Here is a 21,704-nt window from a genome sequence, read left to right as displayed (position 1 = left end):
AATATCAGCACTTAATCTATTAAATGGACGATATTGCCAGAAACAATGAACTATTACTAAAATCGGTTACATATTTCATCCTGGTGTAACCTAGGTAAATAAATATTGCTATAGACACGTATTGGATGAGGGTTGTTTTGTTCTGTTATTACCAGTCATGTGCAAAAGGATTGAAAATTGATTACTTCCAATTAATCTGCTGGTTGTCCATACTCTTCGTGATATTCACGGGGATCCAGGGACAGTATCCTCTTTCTCATCATCCATTTCTTCCGTTGCATCCGAAGTCCTTGGTACTCACTTGAAAATAGTACATTACAATGTTCAGAGTTTTCTTAGATTTTTTTTTAATATTTTGTATGCAGACCTTCGTAATTTTGATATTCTAGCCTATACCAAATCACAATGAGGTCGATTCAGCAGCCTAAACTTCTACTCATTCCATATCCCGTATAGAAGAAACATGCCTGTTGATCTGCATGGGGCGTAATTGTTTATGTTTAATCAAACCTGTTTGTCTCGGAACGAGGCGACATTGAACCTCATGATGTTGAACGTCTTCAGTTGAAACTGAGTATAAAAAGAAGGCAAAACTCAATCAGCAATCATGACTTTCATGTCCTTGATTGCATAAACAATTCAATTTCATTTGCATTCAAAACAGGCAATAAGGACATCGCGTTTATTGGTGACTTTAATTTGGATATTAACAAACCGCTAGCGTATCACATGATCGAATACATATTACAAAATCTCTCGAAACTTTTAGCTTTTTTACTGAATCTTCTCAGTCTTAACATATGTTTTGTCTCATCTCCTGAGTCCGTTCTTGAAGTGGTGTTGGTTGACCGTTCCTACACCAGCAAATTCGTTTCCATTGTCTGATCTACTGTGTTGAAATTCAATAATTTTACTAGTTGTTCTTTCAAACGTAAACGCTGGAAATTCTTGCAAGGTGATTTTGACAAACTAAAACGGCTAGATGCAGATTTTAATTGAAAAACATGCTGTAAAAAATATATACATATTTTTACACAGATCAGTTAACGAATCCATTCACGTCATTTTTGTCAAATATCTACCACAATTTTAAAGGTTCGAACACAAGTGTCCCCGTGGTTTCATATCGAAATAAGAAAGGCATTACGACATAGAATACGGGTAAACAGGGAGGCGAAAAAGGTGATGTTCACTGGAGCATGTACAATAAGCAACGAAAATACATGAAATTATCATGATATAAATGAATAAACGCATAAATTGATAAGTAACTACTAAAAGAATATAACCCATTTTATAGCATAACTGACGTCGCCAGAATAACAATACGGCATATAGCATTGTTTTCGACGTGACGTCATTAAGGAAGAGCATTTCAAATAAACACGCTGTGTAGTAACTATTTGGTCAATTTTGCGATGTAAATAATCAAATTAATATGAATCACACAAATCGAATATCCCATTCGTCGTTCGAAGAACAGTTCACAGTTGCAAAGTTTTATGTTATTCTGTTAATTGTGAACACGCGTTTAGAGGTAGCAAGAAACATGAATCATACGAGGCCATTTTTAGACACATATAAAGATCTGATATGAACCGCTTCGCATGCGAAGTGTGCACTTAATATCGTCTCTTATCAAAACTGTTGACTGCTCCCCTAGCAACGTACGTCAGTTGTTTACATTGAACACATTTCGTGTGCTTTACAAAAGCAATTACTGTCGAGTTTTGATTCTGTAAATTGAAATAAGAATTCTTTTTGATTGTGCTTAATATATGGGTAAATGTGTTTTTGAACGATGATGAATAAAGTTTTTGGGTAAAGACAATGGTATTGTATGATTCTACCTAAAACGATCTTATTTAAACAAGGAAGGTATTTGCTTTTCAATTCATTTCAGGTTGATTGTCCCCGGTTTTCAATGATTACATTTAAGTACAGATTTCTTTTGAAGTTTATACTATTTATTTCATAGTAGTGAATCGAGATATACACTTTGGATTCGGATTATAAACATAACATTTAAAATGGCAAACAACCATGTTCAGTGTGAAATGTGTTGCAAGGAAGAGGCAGTTGGATATTGCAATATATGTGGAAACATTTGTGAATCGTGTGGCGAAATTCATGAGAAAGGAAGGGCATTCCAAAACCACATTCTGAAGATGTACGGAAAAGATGGATACAATTCAAGGAGTATTATATATGATATCACAGAGGAGATATGTAAACACCATCCGACTGAAAGGGCGTTATTATTTTGTAAAATTCATGAATTAATGATATGTGGTCGATGTTTTCGTTCGGATCATATATCATGTGGACAAGAAGTTGTTGATTTATGTCAAGAGGCAGGGCATGTTGATAACAACCAAACTAATGCTATGTCCGCAGCTTTAAATGAAATTAAGGATGACAGTAAGCGCATGAAAGAAGAAATTGATAGACAAAAAGAAAGAAGTAATATACATGCGGTTAAATGCAATAAAGAATTAGATGATTTGAAAAATAGACTGGAACGGAAAGTAGAACATTCGATCAGTACTTTCAAAGAGGAAGAGCAAAAACTTCACGACGAAAACATAGCCGCCTTTTCATTCATTTCATCCGTTTGTGAAGAGAAAGTGTCTTGGGCTATTAAAGAGGAAAGTCAACTCAATGAGTTTGTGAACAACTCGTTGACGGGTCGCCTTTACCTATTGAGCCGGAACTTTGACAAAGAAATTTCAGAAGTCAAAAGGCAGATGAAAGAAGCTAAATACAAACATACTTTTAAACATTTTTGCTTAAAGGAAAGTATGGTGGCATTTAAATGCCTGACTGAAGACTTAAGGGATGTTTGTGAACTTCAAGAGGAAGTGGATGGAAGCGACGAAGGAACCACATTCTCAATTAGGAATGCAACTCAAGAAACGCAAAAAGTATTCCTTTATGTTTGTCGTATATTTTACATAGGCACAATGCATCTTACAATAACGACCGGTATTAATTTAAACATTCAGTGTTAACAAAAAACGCATTGTTTCATTGGTCCGTTTATAATATTCTATATTGATAATATAAACATCACATAAAACAACTACAAATGAATCAATCACACCATAAACGCAATAGCCGAAGTATAATTAGCAAACTTTCGGCTACTGAGCTGGTTTCTGTAGTTTTTCATAAACATAGTTTGTACATGCTCTAGAGATGAACAAAAACATATATCGTAAATATTGACAAATATGCTCAATGTAAATAAATAGTTATCGTATTGTACTCATAATTTGTTGCGCACTGTCTATCCTTATCGACATAGCCTTAATACTAGATGGAAAATATATATTATTAACGACCTGTTAGCTGTGAACGAGTCATTGGCGATAGAATAAAGTATTTATGCCTAGTAACCTTACATAGCATTTGTATCACGTGAAATTGTATTGCTTAATTATTAATAAATACAAAATAAATGGCCGAAAAACAGTATTGATAAAAACAAAGTTGTCCTCTATTTTTTAAGATATTTTGGTATAATGTTGGCATATTCTTTCGCTAACCATAAAATACTTTCAAAGGACACTAAACTAATTTAATGTCAAAACATCACATAATTGGACAACTGATACCTTAATGAGTAAAGTTGATAAATTCTTTAAAGCGTGACATATTGATAAGGGTTTGTCAGCCTTTAGTCTTCTTGATTCGTATTATCTGGTATACTTAATACATAACCAGGTCTTGTTTCAATCACAAACGGATGTTAATGGTATTATGTGTGTAGTGCATGTTTCATTTATATGTTATTATGTTTGGAACTATGAATTTTTAATGACATACAGTACGTTTTCAGACACGAACGGAACTCATCGAAGCATTGGTTCAAGCAAAACGGGACTTAGAAAAAGCAGAAACGGTAAGTGAATTTGTAGAAAGTTGGCAAAGACAATGTGAATTATTCGACTTTCCGTCCATCCGGCTACCTGCCTGTCGGTTTCTTCCGTAATTATTGATTGTAATAAATGAAGATGTAATACATTTGTTAAAGTGTATTTGCCGTTGGTACATGTGTACAGTCTTCTGCTTTCAGACTCGTAAGAACCTCGAATATGAGGGACTGCAAGTGAGACAACGCTTACACAAATCGGAAAGAGTAAGAGCAATTGTGTCTAATATTAAATCAATAATTATTGATCGTTTGGATCAAAATTGCAGAAATGTCACAAACTAATTAAAGCCAAAATCATTCTATAACTATTGCCTTGACTATAATTGTAGTTTATAATTTATATTAAAATTTATTCAATAAAATATTAGTTTACACAATTTAAATAAGTAGTAAAACTAAATCACAATATCTTTCATTCATTTCATTATTCCTCATCGTATAAACCTTGAATTCCCTGAGTAAGGCGATATCAATAATACGCCCTATTTGCTGTTGTAGCGTTTAGTTTTAACAGAAAAGAATATTAAAGTCATTGCTTTTGATACAATGACGTATATTTCATTATAATTTGACGTTTTTAGTCAAGGCAAACAAGTGAAACGAGACCATTTACAAATATGTTAATGGTTCTGACCGTACTAGTGTCAAAACGATTCCTGGCAAAACGCAAAAGAATGTAGGCTTGTATTCATAACTTACAACTTTGTAAATTTAGTTTTGGCCATTGACCTATACTGTTAAACTGCAAGAAGAAGGGCATGGGAAAATATGACATTACCATAAAATAAGACCACTATGTAGATGAATTGGAATGTATATGCTATTTTTAACTTATGAATCATTTCGAATAAACTAAACCATTTGCTAAATGTTTAATCTAAATCATATTCATGTATAAAATACGTTCATTTACCTTAGTGAGCGAAAATGTATTTCAAATAATGTTATAGTAATCGTCATTCAAACAAGTTATGTTTTTAATTCATTAACCAATCATTCCTCGTTTTCAGAAAAGGCAGGAACTGTGTGATGAGCTGAAACAAGTAAAACAAGAACTTTATGATTCAAAACAGGTGAGACCTTTTATAAAAATTATTAATGATTCTTATCGTACCGATCTATAGAGATCTTGTAGTGAACAACAGAAGTCTTTGCTAAATACAATACAATATATATGTATGTATGTTTATATCATAAATGGCATCGCCATCATGAAAGCAGGTCGATTTATAAGTTTGATATATTACTGGTATTATATCTCAAGATGTGATGTGTCCACGTTTTAGAAATTTTGCGCTAAAAACATCCGGTGATATGTGTACTATAAATATAATATCACATTCGAAGGTGATTATAATCAAATATAATAAACTTGTATTAGGACCTAAAACTTCTTAAATGCTTGTTTTTATTAATTTTTGAAAACACATTTAATTCCATATATGATAACATAATTATGTGTTATCCTTTTAAGTAAAATGTATTTTGATCGCAAGTAAATGCGTTTAAGCCTTACCCGAAATAGATACTATTAATACGGGAAGTAAACTTCTAGTGTGATGCGGATTTTACAAAGCAAGACATTTTCGGCAACGTAAAAATAAAACCAGCGTACACTTAAAGAACGAATATTTTAAAAAATCTCAACCTTCTCAACTCTTTAAATGATGTTGTAAGCTGTATGATTTTATCAGTGCAAGCTTTGATGAATATTCTTATGCATAGGAAGCTTTGCAGACTAAGTTTGGCATGTCATAGTGTTGTCTTCCTTGGGTTGCATTGCATATTAATGATCATTGTGTCACCTCCGCATACAGATCATACGACCATATTTTGTCAAAAATATTGGGGCGCCATTTTACCCCAAATAAGCGTTGTAATTTGTAATTCTTGTATGTTTTCACGTTATCTTATCAAGTTTTGCATTTCATTCCATGGTTTATTATGCTATTTTCCTTTTAAAAACTCATAAACTACACACTTTATAAAAGAGTATTTATGCATATATATTGACAAATACGAAGGTACTTAAAAAAGTTATGTTTCAAGTGATATGACGTAGTACTTAAACGGACCAAAACAAATCTAATTCAAACTTTGTTAACTATCCTGTAGTAAGGAACAGTTACCAAACATCGAGGTAATGTATCGCATATACACTGGCCAATATCTTGACTGTACTGCAATCATAAATTTAGAATTGGAATTGTATTGTTAATAAAAAAAACGTCTATGATTAATTGACTGATGTAAATATAGCTTCATGTATGATGTTTATCAGCATGGATAGATACATTTATCACGTTCTTAAGATAGCCACCGTAATGAACGGCACAAAGAGGGGAGAGGTAAGACATTTCTGGAGTCGTGCTTGAACATATTGCTTATCTTCAAAACGTAGGTCCTTGTTACTTTTTATATTTCATAGTCTTAAACATCACAACAAATGCTTTCGAGACTGATACTAGAACTTATCTTGGACGCTTTTTCTGTAAAAGGAGAGTGCATTTTGGGGTACAACAAAGCATTGGTGTGTGCCTTTATTTGGTTTTGTAAGCTATTAACCATATACCATACTTTTTGAGTACCACGTAGATGGATTGAGGTAAATGAAAAGGGTTTCAAACAGTTCAAATGATAAACATAATTTTTATCAGTTTCGTTAAATCTTAACAAATTTACTTATCTCAAATATTATAAAATACTCATTACAATTATACGTTATATGTCTACATCAAATTGGTAGTGGATTATGGATTCCATTTGTGTAACGTTTATAACTAGATATTGGTAATTTGAACAATATTGTGGCAAAGTCACATGACTAAAACATAAAGAACAAGTAGCAAAACCGTTCTCAAGATTATCATCAAGACTACCATACAAAAGTATGAAAATAAATTAGACGATTATACAGAGTAAATGAATAAACATGTCGTAAGAAAACTTTAAAGATGACAACATGCAAACAGATAAACATCTTAAATTAAAAAGGGATTACTTATAAAACATAACATTGTTACATATATAATCATCGTATTCCGTATTTGATTGCATGCTTCGTTATTTCCTGTTAGAAATGATGCTTGAGAAACCTGAGTAGAACTAGTGAAGGATGCAAGCTATCTGGTCCAGATCTAATTATTAAGAATATGATAATATTCTTTACTCTGAGAGCAAACATGTAATGCAAGCTTTATACATTTTCAGACAAGGTATGGACTTTATAATGAACTGAAAGACGTGAAGCAAGAGAAATATAATTTAGAAATGGTGAGCTTTTTAATCATGTTTAAGATTCGTTGGTATCCTATTCTAAACAAACAAGGACAACACTTGTACTAAAACACGTACATACATCCAAATTTGCCAATGCAAGAAGCAAATGTATATATGTGTGTAGACAATAATTTATTGCGCGAAGCATGCTGATTGGTCGTTCTGTCCATCCTCCAACACTGCTGGGTTTGCCCGGCTGACATTGCTCTAGATTTTCTTTGCAATGTAGCCGTACGATAGTTGGCAGTAAAAGTCAGAGATTGTGAAAATGATGTGTTACATATATTATAAGTAGGTTTCAAATATTGTAATCACCTTTTGCCCAAACAAACATAAATGTTCAGGTAATCAATCAATTTGGATGAATTTGCCTTGAATATCTTGGATGCACAAACACCTTTGTGGTAACCGGGTCTTAAAAAGTTGCAACGTTTTTTTCATTGTTTGCGAGAAATCCACGTTTTATTGTTTACCGTTTTATCAAGCATTTTGGATTTTGAACGATAAAATATATATGAGTTCGATCATGCAAACAGTATTTTGATCTTCACTAGCTTTAACTGAGACTTAAACCTATGGTTTTACGGGGAATATTTAAAGTAGTAGTTATCGGTTTTTATTGGGTTTTAGAGCAACCTTAAATACGTTTGTTATGTAACTATTTAATTCTTTGTTATCCTTAGTGCAGTCGTATTGCTAAACTTGCCGGTGTAAATTTATATTCGGTATTCTATTTGTAATGGATCGGCGATTTATATATTAAAGGGAACACACGTTGGGTTTGTGTAAAATATAGTGCGCCTTTTCTATAAGTTTTATTTAATGTTGGCACAAGTACGTGAGTAGTAATATGCCAACATATTTCTATTCGTATCATTTCGTGCTGTTAAGGCTTCTTCGAACGTAATTTCTCGATAACAGGTCTGGGCAGAATACGATTCGAAAGTTGATTTTAAATAATCAGTATGCAGATATTGGTTATAACATTTAATTTTAACTAGTAATATATACAGACTCTTATCATACTTAACTTCTATATTCAGTAAATCTTGATTTTCAACATACAGAAAACGTTTTAACCAATCCTTGAACGTTTTCAGATAAGGACGGAACTAAGCGGTCAGCTGAAACAAGTACAACAGGACCATAACAGTTCGGAAATGGTGACCCTATTTACAATAACGAAACAAAGATTTTTTTAAAAATAATAATAGGGATTGTGTTTTACATAAGTCTTGTTAGTTGTCTTATTTGTTAATTGTCGTATAGAAAAATAATTTTATGGTTAAAAGATAGGTACACAACATAATATTATATAGAATACAACCTACATTTTAAGCCAATGAAATTTTAGAAAGGCAACCATTAATTACTTAAATACTTAATCATTAAGAAAAAGTTCACCTTTCGCGGCTGTTTAAAGGTCCGCTTACTGCCACTCGTCTAATACACATTCCCTGCGTCCGATTTTGCGTTATCAATGTATCAGCCAATATGGTTGTATTGTAAATCAGTTAGTTGCGCTCACTCCGTCCATTATTATTCATTAAGAATTTACTTCATGTCATCTAATTATAACAAATATTAAAATTGTTTATTTTTCTTATATTTGGTCTCCATTTCGCATCACACTGAATTTGATACAGTTGCATTGAATACCCTACACACGAATGTGTCGATTTGACGTAATACAATCTGTCACTGAAACATTATGTTTTGAAATGAAATTGATAATTAGGTACGTAAACAGAAAAATAACAGCGGAAAAGTAAGTAATCGGATACACTGCTAAGAACAGGAACAAACACAAGAAGATCAAAATTTAAATAAACAGTATTCAGAAATTGGTAAATATCTAATAAATGTGGCGATGATTCTGTGCCATATAACGGGTTTTATGTTTACGCTTTCGACTACTCTGTTGGTTTTTGTAGTTTTACATATAAATATTAATATATTCGTCGCTTTTTAACTTTGATAGTTGCTCAATATTTTCATATTGATTCTCTTTATTCAGTAAATCTTAAATTTCAACATACAGAAAACGTTTTTAATCAATCCTTCAACGTTTTCAGATAAAGACGGAACTGAACGATAAGCTTGAACAAGTACAACAGCACCTAGAAAATTCGGAAAAGGTGACCACCCTATTAATAATGATGAAGCAAAATAAACTTTCCATAGTTAAAAAAAAGCTAATTAATTGTTGTATTTTTGTATTAAAAAAAAAGTTTGGATTATATGAAAGTTACACAAAACAATAATATAGAGATTAAATTTATCTAATGGCTCTTTTGTTTTGTTCTCCATGTTAGCATTTCACTGAACGTGATACAGTTGAACTGGGAAAAACAATACAGGCCTGGTGACGTTGTTATCAAGTCAGCTGTATTGTTCTTTTATACTATTAAACTTGCCCATCAAATCAAACTTTTATATAGCGCATTCTTATCATATGATTGAAACTACTTACGCCATGGTTCGCCTCTATGTTGCAGGATTTGAAATGGTTCCAAACTGAATTCCTGCGAGCAAAACAGGTCATAGAAAAAAAGGAAAAGGTACGAGCAACATTTTTAACCGATCGATATGTTGTTATTTTTATTTAATGGCAAGAACCCTACACACGAATGTGTCTTATTGACTTAAAACAATCTGTCACTGAAACACTGTGTTTTGAAATGAAATTGATAATTAGGTACGTAAACAGAACAATATATAAATTAAAAGAACTCAATGCAAACAGATGCCTTTGTCGCAGATTAATGAGATAACGGCGGAATAGTAAGAAAAAGGTTACACTGGTAAGAACAGAAACAAAAACAAGAAGATCAAGAACAAAAACAACAAGAAGAGGATAATCAAGAACTAGTCGATATGAAAAGTTCATTTATTTAACAAATAATTTGACATCACCGACCTTTTATATTTATCATCGCATTACGTTGTTCATTAAACGCTGCGTTTTTGCCAGTTATAAATGAAGCATAAGAAACCTAAGTAGAACATAAACTCCATCCAAACGAATTCGATTACTAGTTTCAGCTGTATAGAACATGAATATAATAATCATTCCTCATTCAGACCACGTATGTAAATCAATGTATACGAGTTTCCATCAAGATATACACATTTTGATCGACAGAAAATAAGAGACATTTAAGAAATACATTTTATTTTTTAATCTCTAAATATGTGCATATGGTCCAAAACAAAGTTGCAGATATGCCTTTTAATCTAAACATAATAGTCCGTTCGTTTTTACATAGTATTTATCTACTTATTTAAACCGACCAAATGATGACAACATTTTATTGTATTGCCAGACATCCGAAACTCAAATACTTGAACATTAAATAACTTTATATTTCGTGATTACCTGTTATTTATGACGTTAAAGAAACTTCAATCCAGACCATTTCGATGCCAAGATTTACTTGTCATAATGTATTAAATATAATAAAAAAACCTTTGCTCAAAATGTAACAATTCTTAAATATTCTAAACAAAGAAGAAACTATATGACGAGCTGAAACAGGTTAAACCTGACCTATTTTTTTCAAAAAAGGTCAGACCTTTTCAACATATTTGCTGAAATCTCTTACATACATACAGTGGAACACTTGTAGCAAAACTCTTCCTTAAATTCTGGCATAAAGCGAAGTTATGTGTGTACACATGTAATGCATCTTTTACAATTGTATAATGTGTTTGTTTGAACCGTCAGTCTCGCCAGTGTTAGGTCTTAGTATCCTGACTTCATGCTTTGCATTGACGTTTTCAGGAACTTAAGAGGTCCAAACAAGAGTCAATGCAAGCGAAACAGGGCTGGGGCCACTATGAAGACAAAAGATCAACGGTTAACATTTTACATTATAATGCAAGGACATATATTCCAGCAATATTGATTTTATTATAAATTTTTGAATATTCAAGACAAAATATCAATTAGTGTTAATGTACAATGTATGTTTATTTAGCACAGAACTCAATTCAATGTAACAAAATATGCTTTCATGTAATAATTTCCAAATAAATATAAACTGTTCTTTTGAATTAAGCATGTTTTCACTTCTAATGGTTGATTTGAAAAGAGATTGTTGCTTAGTAACACGTTTAAAATGTTTGTTCATTTGAGGCATAAGAAAACCGTTCAAATAACTATATAAAAAAGGTAAATCATCCAAGAAAGTATGTAAGTAACTCGTCATCAAACGCTCGCATCTTAAAGGCCTAGTTTAAGCCGCCTTCTATAAGTGCACCCCTCCCCCCCAAACTGTGTACAGTACACAACCTCTGTTTATTGATCTTAATCTACTTGCCTTGATCCCTTTTATCAAATATCTGATCCGAGTACCCTGCTGTGCAGTTTTGAAAGTCTTATTATAGAAATGGACCCTAAATGGCCCTGAGGCAATAAACAAATACACAGGAAATTGGCCCCTACTGTGACATAATTGGAATTAGCAGGAGATGGACAGCAGGTGATTATCATGCCAAACATTCCTTAAAATAGGCCTTTAACTCGTTGACTCCTATGTCTAAGTAGTTTAATTATAAAAATGTAAGATATAACAACTAAACGTCATTGGTCTATATTCACTTACAGTACCATTGAAACTGAATTGTTCGCCTCTGTGCTTTCAGGCTTCAAAATCGTTCGACTATGAGCAACTGCAGCCAAAGAGGGACTATTACGAATATTTGAATGTAAGATAAATTGTAAAAAATACTATACAGTATGGCACAAATTATGTTTGCCAGCCAAAATGTTTGTATACATTTGAAATATTCCTTATCGTTATTATTCGCTAGACGTCTATAGTAAATTATCATAAATTGTATTAACATTTTTTTCTATCTAAAATTATTATCAGAATATATTGAGAGTTATTTGTTGCCTTGTGGTGTAAAATATCAATTTATTTCACCGAGTATTAATAGTAAGCAATATCTTCACGAGTGATAATAACTTTTAAAATAATGAAAAAAAATTTGAAACAATAATAAGAAATTCGTGTGATGAACATAATGTCGTGATATCATTTTGGCTACGCAATTTCAAACATTTCAACCCGGCATAGTAAACAAAATTTGTTAGGACTCTTAGGGTATGATATCGTCGAGATTAGTTTAAATTATTTAGTTTACAACAATTGTGAAACAAGCTTCTACAACTTATATTATTCACTCTCGTTGGCACGATGTTGCGCGAGAGTGTGGTCTTGTGTTTTGGGGGAAACTTGAGTCCCCGGAGGAAACCCACTTGACCGACTTGGTGACCACAAACCAAACTCACATGCACCCAGGCCGGGAATCGAACCTAGGTGAGAAGCGAATACACTAACCACTGCGCTAACCGGACAATTAAATGACCACCATGACCATTGTCGAGATTATGTAAATATATTTGCAATTTTGATTATAACTTCATTTAGGTGTATCTTTGAGTTGGCTAATAATACTGTCCTTTCAATCAATATTGACGTCATCAATTCATTATTATCCATATTAAAATGCGATAAGTATAATTCAAAATTAGGTTAACAAAATAAACATGTTCATCCCCTTTGATATTAAAGCGGTTGGGCTGGTGTTTATTCGAGTTGGCGCCAATAATTCGTGTCCGATTTCTAGGCTTAAGGTCACAGGCCATTATGATTTATGATCGCATATCGAAATCAGGTATCGTCGTTTCTACTTTGGACATGACATAATAAAAGTATTAATGCATCGAGGTATTAATATGGGACGTATGTTTTTATGCAGTTTAGAAAAAGTGCGAATTAAAGGACGTTTATTAGTATTTAAATGGCAGCAGAAAATAACTTGAATAAATATTGGCGAAGAACCAAGGGGAACAGTAAATAACGCAGAAAATAAAATGTTTTGACTATAAGTCTCTGCCAAACTTTACCCTCAACAAATAGTTAAAACGCCCTAACCCATTATCGGGTTTTATCAATTTAACTTTACACTAGCAATACGCTTGCGAGATGAAGGTAATGCTAATATATCCCAGTAAGACATATAGATTCAACAGTTACTGTTATGGAACTAGCTTATTTTATTAACAAGTCATAAATTTGCATTAACTATTCTTAGGTAATGACTGGCGCTTCTAGGTTGCAGTTTGGGGCCATCAGAATATGTTTTAGATTCGATTTTGAATTGCTTGAGAACAGAATAAACAGTAAAAAGAGGAAATCACGCTTGTCGAGTCTACAGCCTTTAAAAGCTTTCAGCGCTTACATTGACATCGCTGTTTACTGTTTAAAATATATTGGCAGATGAATTTATCATATTATGTCATACTAGGGCCCGCAAGACAAAAGTTGAGGTCAAAGTTAAGGTCATTGCTCAAAAGTATTTATATTTTTGCTGTCATGTTGTAAATAGCCATATATCGGGAGATTTAAAACTAACTTTGCATATGTTTTCACCATGATCAGCTTGCGTGTCGTTGGCAAGCCACATCTGAAGACCATAGTGAAAGGTCAAATACGCATCAAAGGGCCATTTGTCAATTTTCTTGGTATGGTCAACCATAAAGGTGTCTAGACATTATTTGACTCAAATATTAACCATGAAAACCGGCGTTTCTGGTGAAAGACCCATGTTAAAAGGTCAAAGGTCAATGTCCCAATCAAATGTTAATTGGTAGAAATTTCTTGTGCAATGACTTGTCATGGCTGTAGGTTGTCAACATATCCGCTTCGAAACAGAAATAATTATGTCCCCATACCTAGACGTATTTACTCGAAATCAACAATCCCATCTTCCATAGATTTGTGGAACCGGCTTGATGTTCACTTTCGTAACAGTAACACGCTTAATGTATTTAAGGTACGTTTAAAAGATAGATACAAAGGCTCAATTTTTCCGAAATATTATCTTGTCGAGGACAGACTTTCAAATATCCACCATACAAGAATTAGAAATGCTTGTAGCAACCTTAATGCACATTTCATCATAACCTTTCTTCGTGATAATCCTATTTGTGACTTTGGGCAAGGCACAAAAGATGCAGAACGTTATTTCTTTAAATGTAGTAAATACGGCGAAGAACGCGTGTTACTTTTTCGAAATACTCGAATATTTCATCCTTTAAGAACATCATTTTTTTTTATTTAAGTTCTTAAGTACATCAAATTAACAAAACGTGTCTTTTGATATCACCCTCAATCACGATATAAATGGTCTGGGATGTTATTACATTGTATTTTTTTCTTTTGGTTGCAACCGAAATATTTTTTATCTCTAAATTAATTAACATTTTATATTCTTCTAGTTACGTTTAATCATATATTTTAACGACATTGACGCTATATTGGCGCATGGGAAGGGCTGAAACTAGTGTTGTAATAACTTGTAGCCGAACCCATTTGTTCTTTTTGTTTTATTTGATTGTAAGTGTACGTGAAAATTATATGCAAAATAATTATGTTTACAAAAGAGCAATACAATATGATCAAACAAATGCCCAAAATACCAAGCTGCTGTATTGAGTGCGAGGTCAACGTTTTACTTATTTGGTCTGGTCATTTGTCAAACATTATAGATGTTGTATCAACCCGTATTCGTGGGTAACAGGCCAAGGTTTTATTTAGGGGGAAATAGGACAGTTATTTTCGTATTTTCGTTGGTTTGACATGCCTACGATAAATAACAATATCACTATGGCAATATGACTTTCCAATTCATTTAATTCAGCAACCTTGCCCAGAACTGTTTTATCACTGTTTCATTTAGCAGCATGCTTGACATTGTTGTCGTTTCGTTTACACATATAGAAGTATTTATAGCATATAAAAATAACCTTATCCACAATTTACCAAAGCTTAAAAATTGCTCAAATTGAAAACCTGGTTTTCGCCGCCTTAAATTTTAAATCATAAGGTCATGATTTAGAAAAGATATAAACATTTAAACTTAAATGTAATGTAAACAGGAATATCTCTAAAAATATATATAGTATGTTCAAACATGTCGGTATTTGTTTAGGAACAAACAAGGGTCGACGAGGAATTAAATTGTATGGATGAGCGCTCGGGTCTTCCTAGAGAGGTATGAATGATCTTATTAGTAACCATACTGCTAAATATACATGTTGTATAGACAAACTACGCATATCAAATGAATATAAATATTTACACATGTATATGCTTTGTTTGTTTCGTAGTGTGTCTTTTTTACACCAACCAAACATATTTCTCCTCATTAATATGGTTTGCTTTAAAGGTGTGGGCAAAAATTCGGGAAGGTTGTGCAATCTACAATAAACTTATCTGTAAGTTCCCCTTACACAATTTCGTAGCATTAATGTAGATATTCCTTCAATAAATTGACAACAAACAATAAGTATCATTCATATTATATATTAATGCTTGAAATGTGAATAGCTACGTTTTGCTTTTCACGTGAGGATTGATACGAAACCGTAAATAAATAAAAGTTGTACATGCTATCGTTAGAGATGGCTGTTAAATAACTTGGTTTTGTTGCACTTTTAACAACATCTACTATACTATACTTTTAACAGGATCTAAAACACCTACACGTTTGTATGCTTAAATCAATATCTAAAAGTTCCGGTAATAATATATAAGTCATTTTGTTTTAAGGGACACAGCCTGTTGGGGCAATAGAGGTCAGGGTTAGCGAGATACCATGTGCAATGCCAATCAAGTTGAAGTTTACATTCCCGGAAGGTATTCAGATGGTAATAACTATATATGATTTCCTACTTTGAAAATGACAAGTTTTGATCTGACAATATAGCGCAAACAACATTTTGATATCCTATGAATCATGTAATTAACGTGCCGTAGCAATTTAAAGGCAGTGGGACATGTAAACACAAAATCGTATTGATTTGTGATTATAAACAACCTTTCACATACAGACTGCCTTAACGGAAGAAGTTATATTTCTGCCAACATAATTAGTATTGTATTTTTCCAAGTAATATCATCAAATTAACGTTAACATTTAAGAACAAACAAACAGAGATTTATTCTATTTTTTGGGGTTCAGGATCACGATCAACTCTGACACAGTATACTGTTTTATATGTCTTTATATGTCTTAATGAATTGATTCATCATAGGTCTCGTACATAAGTCAGGCTTTGGAAACACTTTGAAAGAAGTCACTGATGTTAAACGTCACCATAACCCTTAGAATTACTATCAAAGTTAGCCTTATCAACAGCAAATTTTTAACACTACATGAAATTATGACTTCACAAATGGACATGCAATACAAAAGTAACTTACTTATACGCCTTGAAATATGCTGTTCATATTGATCGCAAAATCATTTGTAACCTCAGCTTACGGCTCCATATGGCGTAAGTAAATTCGGATGATATGGAATAATGAAACCAAACTTTGTGGTTTTGAATAACTTTGTAAAGAAAGTGAATGTCCTGAAAGTTAAATTGCATATTTGCCATAGAACTTTAACAAGACGCGAACCTCGGCGCTTTTGCGAGTAGTATAGCCTTCTTGATTCTTCGAATAGTGCTGCTTATGAAACAAATCGTTTTGTACAGTAACTCTTACCTTATAGATATTGTTCACTTTAATCGATGGCCAATTTAAAAGATTTCAGCCTGTCAATTTACATGATAAACGATACAAGAGTCATTATTAAGATGTTCTCTGGCATAGTTTATCAATACAAAACATGATTTGTTGAAATGGAAATAAAATAATGATATACTGGACTTTCCGAGAGTCGCGTCACTGTTGGTCTCGCGGTATTTTTGTAATGATGTTAACATTGCCAGTTCAATTCCTTACTTTGCATTATTTTGTTGGAAAAACTATTATGCTAAAGGTTATGATTAATATTTTGAAAAGTTATTGACCAAATATATTCAAACCCTTGTACCTGTATATGTCTTTTATGTAAAATCTCTCAAAAATGCATGACCTTCAAATTTGTTTCCAATATTTACATAATCGTATAACCGTTTAGATTTGACCCCATTAATACCCCACAAAAAATTGTTAGGAAAAGTCCTGCTCATTTTTCTTTGGTTACACTCTATTAATATATATATTTTTCATAACACGCCAAGCTCTACGATAGTTACTCTGATAGGGAGAATCACAAAAGGCCCTATCGAGTTGCAGGAAACTTTACCGCTGAAACAAACAACAGTTCTGATCAAATAAATTAAAATGGGCTGTTTTTAAAGTGTATGCAGTATTAATGAATATGGCACGTGTATGTGCCAGATTTGACCTCCGAGTATCGCAACAGGCGGAATTAAAAGCGACGGGTGGCGGTGTCGGTCGAGTTTCTCACACATTTGGATGCCGACGACTTACCCTCAGACTATACTTTAACTACGCATGGAACTTGGTTTCCTTAACCGATGGACTAACAGCGTCTAATATAGTCTTCAGAACATATTTTATGAATTAATCTTAATTAACTATGCACGTATGATATACAATTAATCATTGTTTTATGATATAACCAAGAGCTTTGTAGGAAATTGTTTGAGGCACATTTAAGAAAATAATCGTATGAGTATGCATCAACTGTTGCAGTAATACCTAAGGTACCAACAATTAGAAAACATAATATGCATGTACTGTGCAAATTAAACATGTTAATATGGCGTTGACCCTGCGCTATTAAACGGGGTTTATGTTCAAACATTTAACTTATGTACTTGTTTCTGTAGTTTTCCATATAAATTTGTACATATTAACTTGAAAGTCTTGTTGAAAGGCAATAAATTAAGATACTTAATTTAGTGTACTGTATGTTCTTGATATACTAATTCGATGTATTATAGTATGTGCACTATTCGGCCACATGGGTCAATGACGTTCTGGTTATTACATGGTCTGTTCTCGTATATTCTATGATCTAACAATAAATTTATTTCGATTGGCCTGAGATGCCTTCTGTTATTGTCATATTCAAAGTGGTTTTCCCCTATTGCATATCACAGAGACAATACGAACAAAAGAATATTATGATATTTGATTCCAACCATGGTAAGACATTCATGCAACAACAGTGCGAGTTTAAGGACAAGATTTTATGACTAATATTATTAAATTTTAGACTTGTAATTAATTGAATATAATGGAATTCACCAGATCACAGCATTATTGTTTCGGTGGTATATGCCACAATATATTTAATAACTCACAAGTCCAGAGTTGTCAAAAATGCTTCATTTGACATAAAATACGAGGATAATATTCCCTTATTCATTTAGCAGCAGGGCCATCCATCCCCGGGAAAGCAATATAAAAGCGCCAAGTTCACAGTACATTTGAACACAGACAGTGAGAGTATGCTAGTGTGTAGGATGTTGAAAGCAGCGTTCAGAAGAGGGCAGATGTTTGTCTTTGGGCGAGATGGAGAGGTTGGGCTGGATGGCATCTCATTGCGTCATGATACCTGGTAAGTATAATTAGGGCCAGCTGGTATATAGGACGCCGAAGGCGGCGTTTATAAGAGGACTGGTGTTTTATGTAGGGAAAGACTGGTTAGTTGTCCTGTATGGCGTCTCACTGTGAAAAGGAGTGTATCCTAGATGGATGGAACAACCCGTACTTCATGGTAAAAGTAGTTGAACAGTAGTAGTAAGAGTGCGCAGGTAGGTAGGAGGTCAGTGGCGGAGCTCAGAAGTGGTCTGATGTTCACCGTACGGTTTAAACGCAAAGTTTGAAGGTGGTTAGTTATATTGGTAGTGAATACTCGGTATAGTCAGCATAATTATATAAAGTCTGTTTAAGGTGATAATAAGGAGACGCCATTCTGACTAGCGTATTTGGTAGTCCAGTGTAGGAGTTCAATGCGGGTAAGGTTATTTACTGGATGGAAAGCAAAGTATGTTGGTATATTGCTTGGTTTGTACCAGCTGTTGAAGTGGACGCATATCTTCTGTTTGAGAGGATGATAACTACGGTCAAAAGTATGCTAAGCCTTATCATTTCTAAAGTGTAACGTATTTCGTTAGTAAAGCATAAAGTTCAGTTGTTATGTTACTCCTTACATAAATAATCACAATTACATGTAGGTTTACATCGACTAATACTGTTTTATATTTGCTATAACATAATATTTATAATCAAATTAGTTTATCTGAAAAAAACAATCGGATGAAATCCAATAAGCTAAATAAAGGAAACATCCGATTGTGTTTTATACCGAATGATCAATTTAAAATTAGAATAAATGTTTTGAGAATAAATATACAAAAACAATGTAACGAGAACCAAGGAATGTAGAGCATATAACATTAAAGACAGTTTGGTTTAAAATTTAAACGTAATCTTAGACCATTCATATGACAATAGATTTGTAAGCCAGTAAATATAAAACAGTACAGTCGATTGTCACAGAGAAAATACAGTAAATGGAATATAGAATAATTTGGGGAGAATTGAATAAATAATGTTAACATAGAAATCAGTTTTCTTTTTCTCAAACTTTATAAGCCAAGTTCAACTTCTCATAGAATGCATTATGATTATTAGTAAATAGTTTAACTTGTAAAACCTGAAGAATAATTGAACTACAAACATGGCAGTTCAGACCTAAATGAGGCGGACACATAAACCAATTGATGAATATCTTACTGTTCATGAACATATTGAGTCTGTTTTGCTTTAGTTTTACCGTTAGTCAGATGCTGCTACCTTATATGTCGTACGAGGAGAACATACAGCAGGTGAAAGCGGAGCTGGAAGCCAAAGGCATCACAGAAGCAAACATAGATATGACAGAGCAACTGGAATTGGGATTTACCTACATTGGGTTATAACTTTTACCGGTCTTAAATACTTAATAAGTCATACAATAGGACTACAATAAACAGTAACGGTATGACTGAGGAGCTGGAACAGAGATGTACCTACTATGGTGTATAACTTTTACCGGTTTTAAATACGTAATACGTCAAACGATAGTACTGCAATAAATGAAAACGTTACTAGGGTATAAGCCATGTTTTTAAAAACGGAGAGGGTGCTACAGAAAAGAGAAATTGGGCATAGGGTTAAAAAGGACACATTGAATCGGGCTCTGAGGAATGTGTGTATTTTTATCAAAATAAAGTGTTTTTTAACAAAACAAAGGATATGTTTGATTATCTAAATCATTCAATTCTAGAAAGGGTGCAGCCCAAAATGACATGGTACAATACCCTCCTTAAACTCATTAGAATATGCTTGTAAATTATTGCAAATAAAATTGTAACGAGGCAAGCTCAGTAACATATAATGAATTGAGATTAATTAAATCAAGGTATAGGTAAAGCTAGAAAATCCGAAAACATTATACAACACACCATTAACATGAAGTAGGGAATAAAACATTACTATAAAACACACCGTTTACATAAAGTAAGGAATAAAACATTACTATAAAACACACCGTTTACATGAAGTAAGGAGTAAAAACATTACTATAAAACACACCATTTACATAAGGTAAGGAATAAAACATTACTATAAAACACACCATTTACATAAGGTAAGGAATAAAACATTACTATAAAATACAGCATTTACATGAAGTAGGGAATAAAACATTACTATAAAACAAACCATTTACACAAAGTTAGGACTACTTTTTACTTTAAGTTGCTAACTCCCATCTGTACGGGTAACAGTACGTGTGGGCTATTTTTTCGCACTTTGTTATCAAAGTATTTGAACATTGTATACGTTTAGACGATTTATGCGAGTGTCAGTTAGCCAAAATTAAAGCAATGCATCTGTTTATGCACGTTTAGCTTCCCGCACATGTACACGAACAAGATATGTTATGCAACTATTTTATAAGTCGCCAATGTATTTACACTGTGGCACTCTACATGCCTTGGATGTAGGTATTGTCACACATAGTTGGCAAATTCATGTGCATTGTGAACATGTTTTGCAGAAACGCTCTAGTTTCTAATGCAAGTTAAGGTCTAAGACATAATATGGAGTTGAACATGCTAACCATGGAGGCGAGACTGGACCTTGAAATAAGCAGTGTGGATAAATAACAGCATTTTAACCTTTACGCACGCTAGTTGTTTTAAGTTGCCCTCGTCAACCTCGTCAACCTTGATGCAGCTTACTTTAAAGATTTAAATGTTGCGAAAAAACAGGAAATATCCATTATTTCTTTCATGCTTTACGATGAAATATGGGGTTTTAACAGTGAAATAACAACAATGAAAATATCAATTTATATTTTCACTGCAAAATAAGGAGTGAAAATATCAACTTTTAGAACTGCTTTTAAATTCCTTTGTTGTTACATGTACTTGCCTTGATCAAAACAGAACACTGGATTTCAGTAAATTATGTCAAAAAATGTTTTAAAAAAATAAAGAAATATTTTATAAATTTAAATAAATATATAATTGGAAATAATAACTTACCACCAAACAAATTACAGACAAAACAACTGTTCGAACATAAATAAAATATTATATCATCGTGTAAATGTATTTTGA

At 32.9% G+C, this 21,704-nt stretch overlaps 1 protein-coding gene across 3 annotated transcripts; it reads left to right on the top strand.

The window, feature by feature from the left end:
• Positions 1–1,845: 1,845 nt before the first annotated feature.
• LOC128241721 (dynein regulatory complex subunit 4-like) lies at positions 1,846–20,286 on the top strand. Of its 3 annotated transcripts, none has more exons than XM_052958774.1 (15): positions 1,846–2,924; positions 3,842–3,904; positions 4,079–4,141; positions 4,948–5,010; positions 7,148–7,210; positions 8,317–8,379; positions 9,292–9,354; positions 9,715–9,777; positions 11,001–11,075; positions 11,864–11,926; positions 15,221–15,283; positions 15,458–15,506; positions 15,841–15,938; positions 18,468–18,652; positions 19,868–20,286. In XM_052958774.1, exons 1-15 carry the CDS (start codon positions 2,031–2,033, stop codon positions 20,016–20,018), a joined length of 2,019 nt encoding a protein of 672 aa, XP_052814734.1. In that variant the 5' UTR covers positions 1,846–2,030; the 3' UTR covers positions 20,019–20,286. The 3 variants fall into 3 exon arrangements, with proteins under 3 accessions (XP_052814734.1, XP_052814735.1, XP_052814733.1); XM_052958775.1 differs by having other exon boundaries at positions 18,465–18,652; positions 19,880–20,286; XM_052958773.1 differs by having other exon boundaries at positions 18,465–18,652.
• Positions 20,287–21,704: the final 1,418 nt, after the last annotated feature.

The sequence above is a fragment of the Mya arenaria genome, chromosome 7, assembly GCF_026914265.1.
Source record: "Mya arenaria isolate MELC-2E11 chromosome 7, ASM2691426v1".
NCBI classification, from domain to species: domain Eukaryota; kingdom Metazoa; phylum Mollusca; class Bivalvia; order Myida; family Myidae; genus Mya; species Mya arenaria.
This window is presented reverse-complemented; position numbering and strand designations above follow the sequence as displayed.

What these genes read in the sequence shown, in the direction of transcription:
- LOC128241721 (XM_052958773.1), top strand. Translation starts at nt 2,031, where the DNA reads ATGGCAAACAACCATGTTCAGTGTGAAATGTGTTGCAAGGAAGAGGCA. An exon ending in GCTCGGGTCTTCCTAGAGAG is followed by an intron (nt 15,284 to 15,457) that starts GTATGAATGATC and finishes TTTGCTTTAAAG; the next exon opens with GTGTGGGCAAAAATTCGGGA. An exon ending in TCATTGCGTCATGATACCTG is followed by an intron (nt 18,653 to 19,867) that starts GTAAGTATAATT and finishes GTTTTGCTTTAG; the next exon opens with TTTTACCGTTAGTCAGATGC.